The sequence below is a fragment of the Armigeres subalbatus genome, chromosome 1, assembly GCF_024139115.2.
Source record: "Armigeres subalbatus isolate Guangzhou_Male chromosome 1, GZ_Asu_2, whole genome shotgun sequence".
In the NCBI taxonomy this organism is placed as follows: domain Eukaryota; kingdom Metazoa; phylum Arthropoda; class Insecta; order Diptera; family Culicidae; genus Armigeres; species Armigeres subalbatus.
In genome coordinates this window covers 204,615,722-204,640,036 of record NC_085139.1, presented here as the reverse complement: position 1 = coordinate 204,640,036, position 24,315 = coordinate 204,615,722, and the positions used below count along the sequence as shown (strand labels likewise).

Below are 24,315 nucleotides of genomic sequence, written 5' to 3'. Positions count from 1 at the left end.
ACAATTTAATCAGCTTTGAACCACATGATTTTATTTATCCTGTACTAAGAAACGTGAATGGAATTCGAAAAAGTTTATTACACTCAACCCTCTTTTTACGGCAGTTTTTTATACGTCACTTCGTTTTACGGCACGTGACGTAAAAAGAACTTTGAAACATTATTGACATCCAAAAAGTAAGCCTATAAGAAGGTACTTTTAGAAACCCAAAATAACAAAGTAGGATGCTTAAGGTTATTCTATCATTTACCTTCAACAATTGTTCTGTTCCAGGTCATCCAAGAATTTCCTGAACGTACACATGCAACCAGTCAGGGCCATAAGGTCTCACAAGGGTAGCGAAAGAGCTGTTATCTATTGTCAAAAATGGTTTATGCCTCTATTGGCCAGATATATTAAACCAAATTTCCCGTTCCAGCTGGGGGCCGTTCTGGCCACATTGAGAGTTGACGTAAAAGTCAATGTCAACTTCTCTTCCACGAACAGCCTAGATAGCCGTGTGGTACGGCAGCTGGTTATCTGGCTAAGAATAACATTACTGGATTGCACTGTTCCAGTGGTAAAAGTCCACCATACAGGTGACCCTCAATTTTCGGTGTGATGCGGCTTTATGCTTACCGTGCCTAGCGAATGAATGGTTAGGGGGTCTAACAAGAACCTAACCACAAACGGAATAGCCAATTAAGCACCAGGGCCCCTTCACAGTATTTTAGCCTCGCTGCGCTAACCGGAGCTATGGTGAAGTTGACTTTTACTATCTCCGAGATATCGGATACTTATTCAACCTCATCGTGAGGTTAAATAAGATTAGGATTATGAATATGTGTTTTAAATTAGTTTTCAACAAATTGTCACCTATATGGATTCGCATAATGCGTTTTTTACAATGTGCTTTGTGTATGTTACCTATATGCGTGATTCGCATTATGCGTTTTTTTTACAGCGTGTACTTCAGTGTCCCGTCCTTGACGTTTGGCTTCGGCTACCTTGTTCAATCTCAACGAGGTTAAAATAAGAGTGGGGTTATAAATATGTGTTTTACTTAGTTTTCAAATAAATTGTCACCTATATGGATTCGCATTATGCGTTTTCATACAGTGTACTCTGTGTCTTGCCCTTGACGGTTCGGCTTTGGCTACTCTTGTTCTAAATATCATCGTGAGTGTGGGGTTAGTGAATATGTGTTTTACTTAGTTTTTCAACAAAACTTCCACCTATATGGATTCGCATTTTGCATTTTTTTACAATGTACTTTGTGCAGTTTGTCACCTATATGGATTCGCATTATGCGCTTTTCTACCAGTGTACTCTGTGTTTCGTCTTTGACGTTTGGCTTCAGCTACTCTTGTTTAATCAACTTGAGGTTGAATAAGGGTGGGTTATGAAAAATGTTTTTTTTACTTAGGTTTTTTTCAAATAAAATTGTCACCTATATGGATTCGCATTATGCATTTTTTTTACAATGTACTTTGTGTATGTTACCTTATGGATTCGCATTATGCGTTTTCACAGTGTACTCTTGTGTCTCGTCCTTGATACATAAGAGCAAGGTTATGAATATGGTATTTTACTTAGTTTTCAACAAATTGTCACCTATATGGATTCGCATTATGCGTTTTTCAAAATGTGCTTTGGTGTATGTTGCTACCTATATGGATTCGCATTATGCGTTTTTCACAGTGTACTCTGTGTCTCGTCCTTGGACGTTCTGCTTCGGTTACTCTTGTTCAATCTCAACGGAGGTTTAAATAAGAGTGGCGAATATGTGTTTTACTTAGTTTTCAACAAATTGTCACCTATATGGATTTGCATTATGCGTTTTTTTTACAAATGTACTTTGTGTATGTTATTCATATGGATTCGCATTATGCGTTTTTCACAGTGTACTCTGTGTTTCGTTCTGACGTTCGGGTTCGGGCTACTCTTGTTCAATCTCAACGAGGTTCAATAAGAATGGATTTATGAATATGTGTTTTACTTAGTTTTCAACAAATTGCCACCTATATGGATTCGCATTATGCGATTTTTACAATGTACTTTTTATGATTGTCACCTATATGGATTCGCATTATGCGTTTTTCATAGTGCACTCTGTGTTTCGTCTTTGTCGTTCGTCCATTGTTACGTCCTCTGTTGTGACACCTCTCTTTAGTCCCTAGCTGAATGCGTGAGTCTACATGATTGGCTTTCCTATAAATGGTTCCATTCCTTTTCCAACTTCAATTCCTCTTCCTTTCCCTTTTCACTTCCTTTTCCGTCAGGTAAATGATGAGAAAGGCCAGTGAAGGCGATGGCACAAATTGAGGGGAACGTGCCTCCTGAGCCGACGTTCTGATACCTGATACCTGATTGTAAAAAATGGTTTATGCCCTATTAGATATATTAAACCAAATTCCGTTCCAGATCATACAAGAATTTCCTGGAATATAGGTCTTGAGGTCTACCCGCGTAACTGATGGGTTGTTATCTCTTTTAAAATGGTTCATGCTCCATATGATCTATTAAACCAAACTCAATATGCCTTAAGCAGCCGTTCCTTTCCTGGTCATCCAAGAATTCCCCAGACTCTCAGCCATGGATTCATCCCAAATATGTCCTCTGAGTATTTGTCTTTCACCAAATGTAGGCATATGAGTTGTTCTAAGATCTTCAAATTGTCCTGAGATTGAATCAAATGGTCTACCGAATCAACCAAGTCTTCCATGATGCATCCAGCCACGGTAACCACCCAATTATGTCCTCCAAGTAGTCGTCTTTCGCTCGCGTCTCAAATCCAGACATATGAGATGCTGTAAGATCTCCAAATTGCCCTTGAGTTTGAATCAAAATGGTCTGCCGAATCAACCAAGGCTTTCATGATGTCCCCAGCCGCGGTATCAACTCAATTATGTCCTTCGAGTATTTGTCTTTCACTATGCGTCTCAAATGTAGGCATATGAGTTGTTCGAAGATCTCCAAATTGTCCTGGAGTTTGAAATCAAATGGTCTGCCGAATCAACCAAGGCTATCATGACGTCCCAAACCGCGGTATCAACCCACCATGTCCTCCAAGTATTTTTTCTTTCACTAGCGTCTAAAATCCAGACATATGAGATGTGATAAGATCACCAAATCGTCCTGGAGTTTGAATCGAATGGTCTGTCGAATCAACCGAGGTTTCCATGATGTCCAGAGGTGCGGTAATAACCCAATTATGTACTCCGAGTATTTTCTTCACTTGTGTCTCAAATCCAGTCATATGAGATGCAGTGAGTTCTCCAAATCGTCCTGAAGTTTGAAATCAAAATGGTGTGCCGAATCAACCGAGGCTTCCATAATGTCCCCGGTCGCGGTATCAACTCAATTATGTCCTCCGAGTATTTGTCGTTCACTCGAATCTCAACTGTAGGTATATGAGTTGTTCGAAGATCTACAAATCGTCCTGGAGTTTGAATCAAATCGTCTGCCGAATCAACCAAGGCTTTCATTATGTCCCCAGCTGCGATATCAACCCAATTGTGTCCTTCAAGTATTTTCATATGCGTCTCAAATCCACACACATGAGATGTAGTACGATCTCCAAATCATCCTGGAGTTTGAATCAAATGGTCTGCCGAATCAACCAATGCAATGCATTCATGATGTCCTCAGCCGCGGTATCAATACAATTATGTCCTTCGAGTATTTTTCTTTCACTTGCGTCTCAAATACAGGCATATGAGATGTTAAGATCTCCAAATTGTTCTGGAGTTTGAATCAATAAATGGTCTCACCGAAACCACAATGGCTTCCATGATGTCCCTAGCCGTGGTATTAACCCACTTATGTGCTCCGAATATTTGTCTTTCGCTTGCGCCTCCATTGAAAGCATATGAGGTTTTCAAGATTCCAAATTGTTCTGGAGTTTGAATAAAATGATCTACCGAATCAACAATGGCTTCCATGATGTCCCATGCCGTGAATAGACACTATAGGTTCCATAGACGAGCTGAGGCGAAGGCGAGTGTAGCCAAACGAACTGTCAGTTAGTGTAGCCAAACGAGCATGACGTCACGATTGCAATCCAAGCTACGGAGCGTGTGACGTCAAATTCACGTGGTACACTGTGAAAAAGTGGAAAAAACACGCTTAATCGAAATGACCCAACCGTTCCTGTGCTCGTCTATGGAACCTATAGTGTCTATAATGCCGTGGTATCAGCTCAATTATGTTTCCAGGGTACATGTCTTTCACTTGCGTTCCAATTCCAGGCATATGAATTGTTTTAAGATCTACAAATTGTCCTGGAGTTTGAATCAAATGGTCTACCGAATCCACAATGGCTTTCATGATGTGCCCAGCCGTGATAATAACCCACTTATGTCCTCGGAGTATTTCTCTTCACTATGCGTCTCAAAATCCAGACATATGCGAGATGTTAAGATCTCCAAATTGTCCAGGAGTTTGAATCAAATGGTCTACCGGATCAACCAAGGCTTCCATGATGTTCCATGCCGTGGTATCAGCTCAATTATGTTTCCAGGGTACATGTCTTTCACTTGCGACTCAATTCCAGGCATATGAGTTGTTTTAAGATCTACAAATTGTCCTGGAGTTTGGAATTACATGGTCTGCCGAATCAACCAAGGCCTAAATGATGTCCCCAGCTGCGGTAAATAACCCGGGCAGCACAAGTCAGACAAACATCTCAAGGATTATTTTTAGTTTTATAACAATCATGAAACCATTATTTGCTCTACATGACTTCTGTAAAATCAGCCTAAAACTAAATGTTTGTAGGATGGTTGTAGCAATTTGATTGTGACTAAATTCGGTCAATTCATATGGGCCATGCCCTTTTGATCCATAGAACCAAAGTGGATACGGCTTCAACTATTGTTCCATTGCAGATCATCCATCCCTGAAATATAAGCTTTACGGTCAACACGTGTAAACAAAAGGCTGTCATGTCTTAAAAAAATTGCTCATACCAGTTTTGATCCATAGAACTAAATTGGATACTTCTTCAACTATTGTTCCATTTCAGGTAATTTAAGAAAGTCATGGAGTACAGGTCTAAAGGTCTACAGGATTGTTATTTTTAAATGGTTCATACCCTTGTGATCCATAGATCCATATTAGATACGCATTCAACAATTATTCCATTCCAGGTCATCAAAGAAATCTCTGAAGTCTAGACTTCGTAGCTGGCGACATAATGGAAGCCTTGATTGACTCGGTAGACCATTTGATTCAATCTCTAGAACAATTGAGAAATCTTACAACATGTTACATGTCAGAATTTGAGACGCACTGCAAACCTTCCAAATTCCAGGACAAATTTGAGATCTTATAACACCTCATATGCCATGATTTGGGGACGAGTAAAAGACAAACACTCGGAGAATATAATTGAGTTGATATCGCGAGTGAAGAAATCATGGAAGCCTTGGTTGATTTGGTAGACCACTTGATTCAAACTCCAGAACAATTTAAAGATCTTATAACATCTTACATGCTAAAATTTGTAAATCAAGTGAAAGACTAATACTCAGAAGATAAAATTGGGTTGACACCGCGGCTGGAAACAACATTATTCGGCAGAACATTTGAATAAAACTTCAGAACAATTTGGAGATTTAAAAACATATCATATGTCTGGATTTGATACGTAAGTGAAAGACAAATAATCGCAGGTCATAGTTGGGTTGATACTCGCGACTGGGGCACCATGGAAGTTTTGGTTGATGCATTGCACCATTTGATTCAAACTCCAGGACAGTTTGGAGAGCTTACAACACCTCATATGTCTTGTTTTGAGACGCAAGTAAAAGACAAATACTTAGAGAACATAATTGAGTTGATACCACGGCTTAGGACATCACGAAGGTTTTGGTTGATTCGATAGACCATTTGATTTAAACTCCAGGACAATTTGGAGATCTTACAATATCGAATATGCCTGTGTTTGAGATGTTAGTAAAAGACCAATACTCAGAAGACAAGATTGGGTTGACACCGAGGCTGGGGACATCGTGGAAGCCTTGGTTGATTCTGTAGACCATTTGATTCAAACTCCAGGACAATTTACAGATCCTAAAACATCTCATATACATGGACTTAGAACTCAAGTGAAAGACAAATACTCGAAGGGCATGAGTGAGATGATACCGCACCTGAGGACATCGTGCAAGTCTCAGTAGATTTGGTAGACCATTTGATTCTAACTCCAGAACAATTTGGAAATCTTAAAACATTTCATATGCCTGGATTTGAGATTTAAGTGATAGACAAATAATCGGAGGACATAATTGGGTTGATACCGCGGCTCTGGACATCGTGGAAGCCTTGGTTGATTCTGTAGACCATTTGATTCCAACTTCAGGACAATTTGCAGATCTTAAAACATCTCATATACATGGACTTGAGACACAAGTGAAAGACAAATACCAGAGGGCATGATTGGGATGATACTGCAGCTGAGGACACGTACAAGCCTCAGTAGATTCGGTAGACCGTTTGATTCAAACTCCAGGACAATTTGGAGATCTTAGAACATCGCATATGCCTGGATTTGAGATTTATGATAGACAAATAATCGGAGGAAATAATTAGGTTGATACCGCGACTGGGAGCACCATTGAAGTCTTGGTCAATTCATTGGACTATTTGATTCAAACTCCAGGTAAATATGGAGAACGTACAACACCGCATATATCTTGTTTTAAGACGCAAGTGAAAGACAAATACACAGAGAACATAATTGAGTTGAGCCGTGCTTTAGGACATCATGTAGGCTTTGGTTGATTCGATAGACCATTTGATTTTAACTCCAGGACAATTTGGAGATCTTGCAACTTCTCATATACCTGTATTAGAGACGATAGTAAAAGACCAATACTCAGAAGACAAGTTACAACGCGGCTCTGGACATCGTGGAAGCCTTGGTTGATTCTGTAGACCATTTGATTCAAACTCCAGGACAAATTGGAGATCTTAAAACATCTAATATACATGTACTTGAGACGCAAAGTGAAAGAAAATATTCGGAAGGCATGATTGGGATGATACCGCGGCTGAGTGACATCATGCAAGCCTCAGTAGGTTCGGTAGACCATTTGATTCAAACTCCAGGACAATTTGGAGATCTTACAACTTCATACATGCAAGAATTGAAGAATCAGAAGACAAAATTGGGTTAACATCGCGGCTGGGGACATCGTGGAAGCCTTGGTTGATTCGGTAGATCATTTGATCTCAAAACTTCAGGACGATTTGGAGATCTTATAACATCTCATATGCCTGGATTTGGAGAGATCTTACAATACTTAATGCAAGATGTAAATGAATGTATTTGAAAGTATCCTCACGATGAATAAATTAAGTGAAATACTAGAAATTTCAGCAAAAATTCTTTTTACGTCACATTCCGTTTACGTCCCCCCAATAAGTGACGTAAAAAGAGGGTTGAGTGTATTTCTACACTAGGAAAATTCTACAGTTACCTTCTAGAAACACCAGAAAATGAATTAGGATTAGATAATTTTGTATTTTATATGGACATTAGTAACTAAATAACTAGACGAAATATAAGGTTTAACAAAAAAAAGAAAAGGTGGTGGCGCATTTTACCCAACCGGCGCATTTTATACATATGTACAATCATCAATAACAATATTACTAATCTATTCCAAAGAGCAAGTACTGCTAACCGGCGCCTGATTCTTACCCATCTACGATCTACATTATCCGACATTGATATACATTGGACCTCTTCATGTTTTCAAAAGTATCAAAAATGGAACCCGTTAGTTTAGAATCACAATTCTTATAATAAAATAAGTCTCCTGTCAAATTTTCAGCTAATTCGGATAAAATTTCGAGGTGGCTCAAGTCGATTTAGTGTTTTTGGGCTATTTCCAATTTTGAAAAAAATCTAACAAGAGATATAAACATCGAAAACTATCGCAACAACCTCTATAAGGAAGCATTGGGTGTGCTCTACAAGTCTTGTGAACATTGCGATTCGTTCCGTTCACGTTTTGTCCATGTTAAAGTGATTTTCAAGCTTTTAAGTGCAAAATAATAGTGTTTCCCCCAAAAGTCGTTGTTCTACAAAATTCTTGACTTTATGACAAACGATTGCTAATTTATTATATTATTAATCCTCTTTTTTCCCTGGAAATTTGAGTAATATAATTGTCACTGTGCGATTTATCGTTAAATTCTTAAAAATCAGAAGCTAAACATTTGTCATAAATTTGCACGTTGAGATTTCTTTAAACAAGTTGTTCAAACAAAGAAGCTTCGATTTCATTTGTTACTACGATGCACTCATTGTCAAAAGCATGCAGGCATATGGTGAAATTAACAAAATTTGGAAGCCGTTTGTTGTAAGCATCAAATATCATATGATTTGATTTATGTTTTGTTCGAACAACTTGTTTGAAGAAATCCTAACGCAAATTTATGACAAATGTTCAGATTCTGATTTTTAAGAATTTAACGATAAATCACACAGTGACAATTATATTACTCAAATTTCCAGGGAAAAAAGAGGAATAATAGAATAACAAATTAGCAATCGTTTGTCATAAATTCAAAAATTTTGTAGAACAACGACTTTTGGGGAAACAGTATTTTTATGCACTTAAAAGCTTGAAAATCACTTTAACATGGACAAAACGTGAACGGAACGAATCGCAATGTTCACAAGACTTGTAGAGCACACCCAAAGCTTCCGTATAGAGGTTGTTGCGATAGTTTTCGACGTTTATATCTCTTGTTATATTTTTTCAAAATTGAGAATAACCCAAAAACACTAAATCGACTTGAACCACCTCGAAATTTTATCCGAATTAGCTGAAAATTTGACAGGAGACTTTTTTTAGTATATGAATTGTGATTCTGGGCTGATCGGTTGAATTTTTTATACTTTTTGAAACCATGAAGAAGTCTAATATACATACGTCCAGAATATTTTTGAAGATATATAGTTACGTTGTCATGAACGTGATAAAGTTTTTAAAAAATAATTCTAAGTTCGATTCACATTCACTATTTATTCGTATTCGTTATACTTGATGTTTTACAAATTTTTATTATCTACACTTGGACGTGTTGTCCCTATCGAATGCCGCACTGAACTCATCGCCCTGACTGAAGCTACCTAGTTACCTGGCTATGGCCGCCTAACTGGAAACTGCTGCTTCAGCGGAATTCCTGGTTCGTGGCTAACCTTTGGATGGTAACCAAATAGCTGACGTCTCCACGTGCCGGATGCAACGGTGACTTTCTGCTAGCGCGTACTTTGCTGACGTCTGTGCATACGCGATAGAGGCTGTTGGGATGCGTACATAACTATATTATTCAGTGTAATTCCGGTTTGATAACACCTTCTGCGAATATTGTAATAAACATACAATTTTAAAGCTTTAAGTACAGTCTAATGTTAGTTTCTCACAATTAGATGCTAATCAATAGTTTGTTTCCATCTCTTTCCATTCAACACGCTACCGGATCATCAAACGCCGTCAAAACCATAATCACCATCAACGTTAACCCACTGGAACTACACTCTCAACTATCAAAACAACATCTTCCTGCTTCTTGCTGCTTATATGCGGTTGTTGAACTTACCCAACGAAACCCAAATATACAAAACACCGACTCTATGAAAAAAAATCTACACAACCCTCCGGCTCAAACGATCCCAAACTCTCCCTTCGTAAAATTCATTGCCACAAACGGACAAACCTCATTACCACTCATGGTATCTCGATATTTTGGCTTTGTATTTTCCTTTTGAATGTCCCACAAAAAATATAACAATCCCAATCTTCTGATTCCGGATATCCCTTCATCTGCCTGACAAACGACTCCATAAAAACTACATTCAAACGATCCCGTTCACCTGCCCATCCACTCCCCGACTCCGGAACTGACATTCGCATAATGTTATTGAAACATCCGGTGTCTCTCCAATCCCGCCCACCCAACCTCCCGAACAATGAAAACACACAAAACAAACCGCAAATACAACCCCGAACACGCCCGACGATGACTGCTGCCACTGCCAACAACAGGTCGGTTGGGTGAAGGCGAACACCAAGGCGATACAGGCCATCCACGAGCAGGTTATCACCCACAATCCTCGGGTGACGGTGTCGCACGCGGACCTCAATACCTGGAATCTGCACATCAAGTCGGTGATGGAGGAGGACCGGGGCGGCTACATGTGCCAACTGAACACCGACCCGATGAAGAGCCAGGTGAGTGGCGATGCTAAATATTGAACGTCAACCATTTATTCAATATCATGGGAAAGTGGAAGATTTATTTGGTTTCTTTTTTGTGATGATAAGGAAAGGACGGATTTTCGCGGCAGGCTATATGTTTCGACATATCCTTCTAAAATGATATATTGACCGTAATATATATAATTATTTTTCGAGTAGACATAAAGTTCTTCGAAACATTGAAATGTCAATCCTATGTTTTGGGACTGTGTCGGAAATACTAGTAATTAGTTATATGTGTATCATCACAAAACATAATTATATGTGTGAATCATATCTAGGTATAGGATACGATAACACCTTCAATCTCCACCAAAATACACTAATTGTAAAAATCCATTTCACTTGATTTGATGGTGATCCATATCTGCCATAATAGGAAACAAAATAAAGAATAGTGCCACAATTGATGCCTGCGCTCTTATTATAGTTTAAGCGATTTTTAAGATAATTCTTTTTTGTGGTTTTCACTACTGTTCTGAGCAGACGATACGAAATGCTTCTATTTGACATACACCATTTATACGCCATTTATTTATTTATTTATTTATTTTTGAAATTATTCGTTCTCTCACCCTTGTTCAATTTTATATTTTTTTAGTGTATGAAGTGAGAAGTGAGAAGTTAGAAATGAGAAATGAGATGTTCGCAGTGAGTGAGGAGTGATGAGAAGTGATTACCAAGAAATGAAATGTACTGAGTATGGAGATGTGAGCAGTAACAAGTGAGAAGTGGAAAATGAGATATTTTAAGTCAATACCGAGAATCATGTGGTGAGGTGAAAGAAAGAGAAAATGGGGAGATAGTAATAGGAAAAACAGAAGCAAGAGTGACCCATAAAAATTAGAATGTGGGAGCCTGACGTTATGAAATAAGTGGGAAGATATGACAAAAGTAGGGAAGAAAAAAAGGAGGAAGAAGATCGGGTGGAAAAGGAGAGAAATAAAAAGAAAAAAATGAAGAAGGAAGACGGAAAAAAAGTAGAAAGAAGGAGAGTGGAAGAATGGAGAAGGAACGGAATAGGAAAAAGGAAAAGAAACATTTAACTTCTCACTTCACACTCCATGCTTCACGCTTCCCGCTTTTCACTTCTCACTTCTCATTTCTAACTTCTTACTTCCCACTATTTATTTCTCACTTCTCATTTCTAATTTGTGGTGAGAAGTGACTAATGAGAAATGACCTGGACTGGGCCTGACTGGATCTGGGATTGAGCCTGGACTGACTGGACTGGATCTTGGACTGACCTGGAACTGACTCTGGACTGGACTTTGGGCCGATTTGGATAGACAGGACCTGGACCTGATCTGACTGGACCTTGGACTGATCTGACTGACCTTGACCGACTTGACCTGGACTGACCTGGACTGATCTGACTGACTGACCTTGGACTGACTTGACCGACCTGACTGGACTGGACTTGGACTGACCTGGACTGACCTGGACTGGACCTGGACTGGACTCTGGACTGACCTGGACTGACTTGGACTGACCTGGACTGACCTGGACTGACCTGGACTGGACCTGGACCGATCTGGACTGGAACCGACTGACCTGGACTGGACCTGGACTGACCTGGACTGATCTGACCTGACTGACCGTATCTGACCGACCTGACTGGACCTGACTGGACCTTGGGACTGACCTGGACTGACTGACTGACCTGACTGACCTGGACTGACCTGGACCGGATCTGGACTGACCTGACTGGACCTGGACTGACCTGGACTGACCTGGACTGACCTGGACTGACTGATCTGGACTGACCTGGACCGATCTGGACTGGATCTGACTGGATCTGGACTGACCTGGACTGACCTGGACTGGATCTGGGACTGACCTGGACTGATCTGGACTGACCTGGACTGACCTGACTGGATCGACTGGACTGGATCTGGACTGGATCTGGACTGACCTGGACTGACCTGGACTGGATCTGGACTGGATCTGGACTGACCTGGACTGGACCTGGACTGACCTGGACTGACCTGGACTGACCTGGACTGGATCTGGACTGACCTGGACTGGATCTGGACTGACCTGGACTGACCTGACTGGACCTGGACTGGATCTGGACTGACCTGGACTGACATCTGGACTGGACCTGGACTGGATCTGACTGACCTGGGACTGACTCCGACTGACCTGGACTGACCTGGACTGGATCTGGACTGATCTGGACTGGACTGACTGGACTGACTGACCTGGGACTGGATCTGGACTGGATCTGACTGACCTGGACTGGATCTTGGACTGACCTGACTGACCTGGACTGACCTGGACTGACCTGGACTGACCTGGACTGACCTGGACTGGATCTGACCGACTGACCTGGACTGGATCTGGACTGGATCTGGACTGACCTGGACTGACCTGGACTGGATCTGGACTGACCTGACTGACCTGGACTGACCTGGACTGACTCTGGACTGGACCTGGACTGGACCTGGACTGGACCTGACTGACCTGGACTGGACCTGGACTGACCTGACTGACCTGGACCGATCAACGGACTGATCTGGACTGAATTGGACTGGATCTGGACTGGACTCCTGACTGACCTGGACTGACCTGGGACTGGATCTGGACTGATCTGGACCGATCTTGGACTGGACCTGGACCGACTGGACCGACCTGACCCGACTGGATCTGACTGGATCTGGACTGACCTGGACTGACCTGGACTGACCTGACTGATCTGGACTGGATCTGGACTGATCTTGACTGGATCTGACTGGATCTGGACTGACCTGGACTGGATCTGGACTGGACTGGACTGATCTGACTGACCTGGACTGACCTGGACTGACCTGGACTGACCTGGACTGACCTGGACTGACCTGGACTGGACTGGACTGACTGACCTGGACCGATCTGGACTGACTCTGGACTGACTTGACCTGACTGACTGGGACTGACCTGGATCTGACTCCACCGATCTGGACTGACCTGGACTGGACCTGGACTGACCTGACCGACCTGGACTGGACCTGACCGACCTGACCGGACTGACCTGACTGACTGACCTGGACTGATCTGGACTGGATCTGACTGACCTGGACCGATCTGGACTGGACTTGGACTGACCTGGACCGATCTGGACTGGACCTGGACTGACCTGGACCGACCTGACTGGATCTGACCGGACTGACTGGACTGACCGACCTGGACTGACCTGGACTGGACTGACCTGGGACTTTGGACCTGGACTGGATCTGGACTGACCTGACTGACTGACTGACTGACTGACCTGGACTGACCTGGACTGACCTGGACTGGACCTGGACCGACTCTGGAATTCCGGACTGGACTGGACCGACCTGGACTGACTCTGGACCGACCTGGACTGGATCGACTGGATCTTGACTGACCTGGACCGACTGACTGACTCTGGACTGGACCTGGACTGACCTGACTGACCTGGACTGGATCTGGACTGACTGACTGACCTGGACTGGACTGGACCGACCTGATCTGACTGACCTGGACTGACCTGGACTGGGATCTGGACTGACCTGGACTGACCTGGATCTGGACTGGACCTGGATCGACCTGGACTGGATCTGGACTGGATCTGGACTGACCTGGACTGACCTGGACTGACCTGGGACTGACCTGACTGGACCTGGACTGGATCTGACCGACTGGATCTGGACTGGATCTGGACCGACTGACTGACTGACTGACTGGACCGACCTGGACTGACCTGGACTGGATCTGACTGGACCTGACCGACGGACTGACTCTGGACTGACCTGGACTGACCGACTGGACTGACCTGGACTGACCTGGACTGGATCTGACTGACCGACCTGACCTGGACTGGACTGACTGACTGACCTGGACTGACCTGGACTGACCTGACCAGATCTGACCTGGATCTGGACTGGACTGACCGACTGACCTGGACTGGATCTGGACTGACTGGGACTGACCTGACTGACCTGGATCTGACCTGACCTGGACCGATCTGGACTGATCTGGGACTGGATCTGGACTGACTCTGGACTGGACCTGGACTGGACTGGATCTGGACTGACCTGGACTGACCTGGACTGGACCTGGACTGACCTGGACTGGACCTGGACTGACCTGACTGATCTGGACTGACCTGGACTGGATCTGGATCGGATCTGACTGACCTGACTGGATCTGACTGGATCTGACTGGACCTGACTGGATCTGGACTGACCTGGACTGGACCTGGACTGGATCTGGACTGACCTGGACTGACCTGGACTGACCTGGACTGGACCTGGACTGACCTGGACTGACCTGACTGGATCTGACCTGACCGATCTGGACTGGATCTGGACTGGATCTGGACCGATCTGACTGGACCTGGACTGACCTGACTGACCTGGACCGACCTGGACTGGATCTGACTGGATCTGGACTGACCTGACTGACCTGGACCGACCTGGACCTGACCTGACCTGGACTGGATCTGGACTGGATCTGGACTGGACCTGGACTGGATCTGGACTGACCTGGACTGACCTGACTGGATCTGGACTGGATCTGGACTGACCTGGACTGGATCTGGACTGACCTGGACTGACCTGGACTGACTTGGACTGACCTGGACTGACCTGGACCGACTCTGGACTGACCTGGACTGGATCTGGACCTGGACCTGGACTGGACCTGGACCGACCTGGACTGATCTGACCGACTGACTGGACTGACTTGGACTGATCTGGACTGACCTGGACTGATCTGACTGGATCTGGACTGACCTGGACTGGATCTGGACTGGATCTGGACTGGACCTGGACTGACCTGGACTGGACCTGGACTGACCTGGACTGGATCTGACTGACCTGACTGGATCTGGACTGGACCTGGACTGGATCTGACTGGACCTGGACTGGATCTGGACTGACCTGACCGATCTGACTGGATCGACCTGACTGGATCTTGACCGACCTGACTGACTGACCGATCTGGACTGGATCTGGACTGGATCTGGACTGGATCTGGATCCGACCTGACCGACCTGACTGGATCTGACCGACTGACTGACCTGACTGACTGACCGACCTGGACTGGATCTGACTGATCTGGACTGACCTGACTGGATCTGGACTGACTGGACTGGATCTGACTGACCTGGACTGGACCTGGACTGGATCTGGACTGGATCTGGACTGGATCTGGACTGGATCTGGACTGACCTGGACTGACCTGACTGACCTGGACTGGATCTGGACTGGATCTGACTGACTGGACTGACCTGGACTGACCTGGACTGGACTCTGGACTGGACCTGGACTGGACCTGGACTGACCTGGACTGGATCTGACTGGACCTGGACTGACCTGGACTGACCTGGACTGGATCTGGACTGGATCTGGACTGGATCTGGACTGATCTGGACTGGATCTGGACTGACCTGGACTGGATCTGGACTGACCTGGACTGACCTGGACTGACTGGACTGACCTGGACTGGACCTGGACTGGACTGGACTGGATCTGGACTGGACGGACTCGGACCTGGACTGACCTGGACCGACCTGGACTGGATCTGGACTGGACCTGGACTGACCTGGACTGGACCTGGACTGGACCTGGACTGACCTGACTGACCTGGACTGACCTGGACTGACCTGGACTGGATCTGGACTCGACCTGGACTCGACTGGACTGGACTCTGACTGACCTGGACCGACTGGACTGACCTGACTGACCTGAACCTGACCGACCTGGACCTGACCTGGACTGACCTGACTGGACTGACCGGATCTGACCGACCTGGACCGACTGGACCTGACTCGACTGGACCGACTGACCTGGACCGACCTGACTGGACCTTGGACCTGGATCTGGAATTTTGACCTTGACTGACCTGACCGACCTGACCGACCTGGACTGACCTGGACTGGAACCCTGACTGACCTGACTGGATCTGGACTGACCTGGACTGACTTGACCGACCTGGACTGGATCTGGACTGACCTGGATCTGGACTGGGCTCTGGACTGGATCTGACTGACCTGGACTGACCTGGACTGACCTGGACTGGGATCTGACTGGATCTGGACTGATCTGACCGGATCTGACTGACCTGACTGACCTGGACTGACCTGACTGACCTGACTGGATCTGGACTGGATCTGGACTGGACCTGGACTGGATCTGGACTGACCTGACTGACCTGGACTGATCTGACTGACCTGGACCGATCTGGACTGACCTGACTGACCTGGACTGACCTGGACTGGACCTTGGACCGACCTGGGACCGACTGGACCTGGACTGGACTGACTGACCTGGACTGACCTGACTGACCTGGACCGGATCTGGACTGACTGGACTGACCTTGGACTGGATCTGGACCGACCTGGACTGACCTGGACTGACCTGGACTGACCTGGACTGGATCTGGACTGGATCTGACTGGATCTGACTGACCTGGACTTGACCTGGACTGGATCTGACCGACTGATCTGGACTGGACCTGGACTGACTGATCTGGACTGGACCTGGACTGGATCTGGACTGGATCTGGACTGGACTTGACTGGACCTGGACTGACCTGGACTGGACCTGGACTGGACCTGACCGACCTGGACTGGATCTGGACTGATCTGGACTGACCTGGACTGGATCTGACTGACCGATCTGGACTGGACCTGACCTGACCGATCTGGACTGACCTGGACTGGATCTGGACTGGACCTGACTGACCTGGACTGACCTGGACTGACCTGGACTGGACCTGGACTGACTGACTGGACTGGACCTGGACTGACCTGGACTGACCTGACTGGACTGGACTGGATCTGGACTGACCTGGACTGGATCTGGACCGGACCTGGACTGACCTGGACTGGATCTGGACTGACCTGGACTGGATCTGGACTGACCTGGACTGATCTGGACTGACTGGATCTGACTGGACCTGGACCTGGACCTGGACTGGATCTGGACTGACCTGGACTGACCTTGACTGGATCTGGACTGACCTGGACTGGACCTGGACTGGACTGACTGGACTGGACTGACCTGGACTGACCTGGACTGGATCTGGACTGACCTGACCGACTGACCTGGACTGACCTGATCTGACTGACCTGGACTGGATCTGGACCGATCTGACTGACCTGGACTGACCTGGACTGACCTGGACTGACCTGGACCGACCTGACTGGATCTGGACTGGACTGACTGACCTGGACTGGATCTGGACTGACCTGGACTGGACCTGGACTGACCTGGACTGGACCTGGACTGGATCTGGACTGGATCTGGACTGACCTGGACTGGATCTGGACTGGATCTGGACTGACCTGGACTGACCTGGACTGACTGGACTGACCTGGACTGGACCTGGACTGACCTGGACTGGACCTGACCTGACCTGGACTGACCTGGACTGGATCTGGACTGGATCTGGACTGACCTGGACTGGATCTGGACTGGACCTGGACTGGATCTGGACTGATCTGGACTGGATCTGGACTGGATCTGGACTGACCTGACCGACCTGGACTGGACCTGGACTGGACCTGGACTGACCTGGACTGGATCTGGACCGACCTGGACTGGACCTGGACTGACCTGGACTGGACCTGGACTGACCTGGACTGACCTGACTGACCTGGACTGGACCTGACCTGACTGGACCTGATCTGGATCTGACTGACCTGGACTGACCTGGACTGACTGGACTGACCTGGACTGGACCTGACCGATCTGGACTGGATCTGACTGGACCTGGACTGGACCTGGACTGGATCTGGACTGACCTGGACTGGACCTGGACTGGACCTGGACTGGATCTGGACTGACCTGGACTGGACCTGGACTGACCTGACTGGATCTGACCGACCTGGACTGGACCTGGACTGGATCTGGACTGGACTGGACTGGACTGACCTGGACTGACCTGGACTGACCTGGACTGGATCTGACCGACCTGGATCTGGACTGGACCTGGACTGACCTGGACTGACCTGATCTGGACTGACCTGGACTGGACCTGGACTGGATCTGGACTGACCTGACTGGATCTGGACTGGATCTGGACCGACTGGACTGGACCTGACTGACCTGGACTGGATCTGGACTGACCTGGACTGACCTGACTGACCTGGACTGACCTGGACTGGACCTGGACTGACCTGGATCTGACTGACCTGGACTGACCTGGACTGGATCTGGACTGGACTGGACCGACCTGGACTGGATCTGGACTGACCTGGACTGACCTGGACTGACCTGGACTGGATCTGGACCGGACCTGGACTGGACTGACTGACCTGGACTGACCTGGACTGACCTGGACTGACCTGGACTGGATCTGGACTGATCTTGGACTGGATCTGGACTGACCTGACTGGACTGGACTGACCTGGACTGGATCTGGACTGACCTGGACTGGACTGGACTGACTGACCTGACGATCTGGACCTGACCTGACTGACCTGGACTGACCTGGACTGGACTGGATCTGGACTGACCTGACTGACCTGGACTGGATCTGGACTGGATCTGACTGGATCTGGACTGGACCTGGACTGACCTGGACTGACCTGACTGATCTGACTGGATCTGGACTGACCTGGACTGACCTGGACTGGACCTGGACTGGATCTGGACTGACCTGACTGACTGGACTGGACCTGGACTGACCTGACTGGACCTGGACTGGATCTGGACTGACCTGGACTGGACTGGACTGACCTGACTGACCTGGACTTGGACCGGACTGACCTGGACTGACCTGGACTGGATCTGACTGGATCTGACTGACCTGGACTGACCTGGACTGACCTGGACTGACCTGACCGGATCTGGACTGATCTGGACCGACCTGACTGGATCTGGACTGACCTGGACTGGATCTGACTGACCTGGACTGACCTGGACTGGATCTGGACTGACCTGATCTGGACTGGATCTGGACCGACCGGACTGACCTGGACTGACCGACCGGACTGACCTGGACTGGATCTGGACTGACCTGGGACTGACCTGACCGACCTGGACCGGACCTGACTGGATCTGGACTGGATCTGACCTGACTGACCTGGACTGACCTGGACTGACCGATCTGGACTGACCTGGACTGGACCTGGACTGACCTGGACTGGATCTGGACTGACCTGGATCTTGACCGACTGACCTGGACTGGATCTGGACTGGACCTGGACTGACCTGACTGACCGGACTTGGACTGATCTGACTGGACCTGACCGATCTGGACTGACCTGGACTGACCTGGACCGACCTGGACTGACCTGGACTGACCTGGACTGACCTGGACTGGATCTGGACTGACCTGGACTGGACTGGACTGGATCTGGACTCTGACCTGACCTGATCCGACTGGACCTGGACCGACCTGGACTGGACTGACTGACTGGACTGGACTGGCCTGACTGACTGACCTGGACTGATCTGGACCGACTGGACTGACTGGACTGGATCTGACCGATCTGGATCTGACCTGGACTGGATCTGGACTGGACCTGACTGACCTGACTGACCTGGACTGACCTGACTGATCTGGACTGACTGGATCTTGACTGGACCTGGACCTGATCTGGACTGACCTGGACTGGATCTGGACTGACCTGGACTGACCTGGACTGGATCTGGACTGGACCTGGACTGACCTGGACTGGATCTGACCGACCTGGACTGATCTGGACTGGATCTGGACTGGATCTGGACTGACTCGACTGGACCGATCTGGACTGACCTGGACTGGACCTGACTGACTGACCTGGACTGACCTGGACTGGACCTGGACTGGATCTGGACTGACTCTTGGACTGGATCTGACTGACCTGGACTGACCTGACTGACCTGGACTGGATCTGACCGATCTGACTGGATCTGACTGACTCTGGACTGGACCTGGACTGACCTGACTGACCTGGACTGACCTGGACTGGATCTGGACCGATCCTGACCGATCTGACTGACTGGACTGACCTGGACTGGATCTGACCGACCTGGACCGACCTGACTGGATCTGGACCGACCTGACTGGACCTGGGACTGACTTGGACTGGATCTGGACTGATCTGGACTGACCTGGACTGGACCTGGACCGACCTGGACTGACCTGGACTGACCTGGACTGGACCTGGACTGACCTGACTGACCTGGACTCTGACCTGACCTGGACTGGACCTGGACTGACTTGGACTGACCTGGACTGGACCTGGACTGGATCTGGACTGACCTGGACTGACCTGGACCGGATCTGGACTGACTCTGACCGACCTGACTGGACTTGACCGATCTGGACTGGATCTGGACTGATCGACTGACCTGGACTGACCTGGACTGGACCTGGACTGGATCTGGACTGACCTGGACTGACCTGACTGACCTGGACTGGATCTGGACTGACCTGGACTGGATCTGGACTGGACCTGGACTGACCTGGACTGACCTGGACTGACTGACCGACCTGACTGACTGGATCTGGACTTGGACCTGACTGATCTTGGACTGGACCTGGACTGATCTGACTGGACCTGGACCGACCTGACTCTGGACCTGACTGACCTGGACTGGACTGGATCTGGACTGGATCTGGACTGACCTGGACTGACTGACCTGACTGGATCTGGACTGACCTGACTGACCTGGACTGACCTGGACTGACCTGACTGATCTGACTGGACCTGGACTGACCTGGACTGACCTGGACTGGACCTGGACTGACCTGACCTGACCGGGATCGTCTGGACTGGATCTGGACTGACCTGACTGACCTGGACTGACCTGACTGGATCTGGACTGGACTTGACCGACCTGACTGACTGGACTGGACTGACCTGGACTGACCTGGACTGACCTGGACTGACCTGGACTGGACTGACCTGACTGGACCTGGACTGACCTGGACTGACCTGGACTGGATCTGGACTGACCTGGACTGGATCTTGGACTGACCTGGACTGGACCTGACTGACCTGGACTGGATCTGGACTGGATCTGACCGACCTGGACTGACCTGGACTGACCTGGATCGACTGGACTGACCTGGACTGGACCTGGACTGGACCTGGACCGACCTGACCGGATCTGGACCGACCTGGACTGACCTGGACTGACCTGACTGACCTGACTGGACCGACCTGACCGGGATCTGGACTGGATCTGACTGGACCTGACTGGACTGACTGACTGACCTGGACTGGATCTGGACTGGATCTGACTGACCTGACCTGGACTGACCTGGACTGACCTGGACTGGATCTGGACCGGATCTGGACTGACCTGGACTGGACTGGATCTGGACTGACCTGACTGATCTGGACTGGACTGGACTGGATCTGGACTGACCTGACTGGATCTGACCTGATCTGGACTGACCTGGACTGGATCTGGACTGACCTGGACTGACCTGGACTGACCTGACTGGATCTGACTGACCTGACTGGATCTGGACTGGATCTGGACTGACCTGGACTGACCTGGACTGACCGACTGACTGGACTGACCTGGACTGACCTGGACTGACTGGACTGACCTGGACTGATCTGGACCTGATCTGACTGACTCTGGACTGGACCTGGACTGACCTGACCGATCTGGACTGGACCTGGACTGGACTGACTGGATCTGGACTGACTGGACTGGACCTGGACTGATCTGGACTGATCTGACTGGATCTGGACTGACCTGACTGACCTGGACTGACCTGGACTGACCTGGACTGACCTGGACTGGACCTGGACTGGACCTGGACTGACCTGGACTGATCTGACTGACCTGGACCGATCTGGACTGGATCTGGACTGACTTGGACTGACTCTGGACTGACCTGACTGACCTGACTGGACCTGGACTGGATCTGGACCGACCTGGACTGGATCTGGACCGACTGACCGACCTGGACTGACTGGACCGACCTGGACTGGATCTGGACTGGACTTGGACTGGACCTGGACTGGACCTGGACTGGATCTGGACTGACCTGACTGGACCTGGACTGACCTGGACTGGATCTGGACTGGATCTGACCGGACTGACCTGACTGACCTGGACTGGGATCTGACCGGACCTGGACTGACCTGGACTGGACCTGGACTGACCTGGACTGACCTGGACTGGACTGACTGACTGACCTGGACTGGATCTGGACTGACCTGGACTGGACCTGGACTGACCTGGACTGACTGGACCTGGACTGACTAGACTGACCTGGACTGACCTGACTGGACCGATCTGGACTGACCTGGACTGGATCTGGACTGGACTCTGACTGACCTGACTGGATCCTTGGACTGGACCTGACTGGATCTGGACTGACCTGACCGACCTGGACTGGACCTGGACTGACCTGGACTGACCTGGACTGGACCTGGACTGACCTGGACTGGACCTGGACCGACCTGGACTGACCTGGACTGACCTGGACTGGACCTGACTGACCTGGACTGACCTGGACTGACCTGGACTGACCTGGACCGACCTGGACTGACCTGGACTGGATCTGGACTGGACCTGACCGACTGACCGACCTGATCTGACTGACTGACTGGACCGACTGGACTGACTGGATCTGGACCGACCGACCTGACCGAATCTGGACCGACCTGACCGACTGACCTGACCGGACCTGGACTGACCTGGACTGACCTGGACTGACCTGGACTGACCTGACCGACCTGACTGACCTGGACCGACCTGGACTGACCTGATCTGACTGACCTGGACCGACTTGGACCGACCTGGACTGACCAACCTGGACTCTGGACTGATCTGACTGACTGACCGACCTGGACTGACCTGGACTGACCTGGACTGGATCTGGACTGACCTGGACTGACCTGACTGGACTGACTGACTGACCTGGACTGGACTCTGGACCTGACTGACCTGGATTGACTGACCTGACTGGACCTGGACTGACCTGGACTGACCTGGACTGGATCTGGACTGACCTGGACTGACCTGGACTGGATCTGGACTGGATCTGACTGACCTGGACTGACCTGGACTGGACTTGGATCTGACTCTGGACTGGATCTGACTGACCTGACTGGATCTGGACTGACTCTGGACTGATCTGGACTGACCTGGACTGGATCTGGACTGACCTGGACTGACTGACCTGGACTGACCTGACTGACCTGGACTGGATCTGGACTGATCTGGACTGACCTGACTGGATCTGACTGACCTGGACTGACCTGGACTGACCTGACTGACCTGACTGGACTGACTGACCTGACCGACCTGGACTGACCTGGACTGACCTGGACTGACTGGACTGACCTGACTGACCTGGACCGACCTGGACTGACCTGACTGGACTGACTGACCTGGACTGACCTGACTGGACCTGGACTGGACCTGGACCGACCTGGACTGACCTGGACTGACCTGGACTGACCTGGACTGACCGACTGATCTGGACTGGATCTGGACTGACCTGGACCGACCTGGACTGACTGACTGATCTGGACCGACTTGACTGACCTGGACTGACTCTGGACTGACCTGGACTGGATCTGGACTGACCTGGACTGGATCTGGACTGACCTGACTGGACTGACCTGGACTGACCTGGACCGACCTGACCGGATCTGGACTGGACCTGGACTGACCTGACTGACCTGGACTGGATCTTGGACCGGAATCTGACTGACCTGGACTGGACCTGGACCGACCTTGGACCGATCTGGACTGACCTGGACTGACCTGGACTGACCTGGACTGACCTGACTGACCTGGACTGACCTGGACTGACCTGGACTGGATCTGGACTGACCTGGACTGGACTGGACTGACCTGACTGGATCTGACTGGACTGGACCGACCTGACTGACCTGGACCGACCTGGACTGACCTGGACTGGATCTGGACTGGACCTGGACTGACCTGGACTGACCTGGACTGGATCTGGACCGACCTGGACTGGATCTGGACTGGACCTGGACTGGATCTGGACTGACCTGGACTGACCTGGACTGACCTGGACTGGACCTGGACTGGACCTGACTGACCTGGACCGACCTGGACTGGATCTGGACTGGATCTGGACTGACCTGGACTGACCTGGACTGGACTGACTTGGACCGACC

General features: G+C 48.9%; 1 protein-coding gene across 5 annotated transcripts in view; it reads left to right on the top strand.

Annotated features, from left to right (window-relative positions):
• Positions 1 to 24,315, top strand: part of LOC134205695 (lachesin-like) — a 678,152-nt gene that overhangs the window by 491,828 nt on the left and 162,009 nt on the right. For all 5 annotated transcript variants that reach the window (XM_062681222.1, XM_062681220.1, XM_062681221.1 and 2 more), the window contains one exon: positions 10,044 to 10,229. In XM_062681222.1, the coding sequence (XP_062537206.1) occupies positions 10,044 to 10,229 (186 nt within the window). The remainder of the gene's footprint in view (positions 1 to 10,043; positions 10,230 to 24,315) is intronic.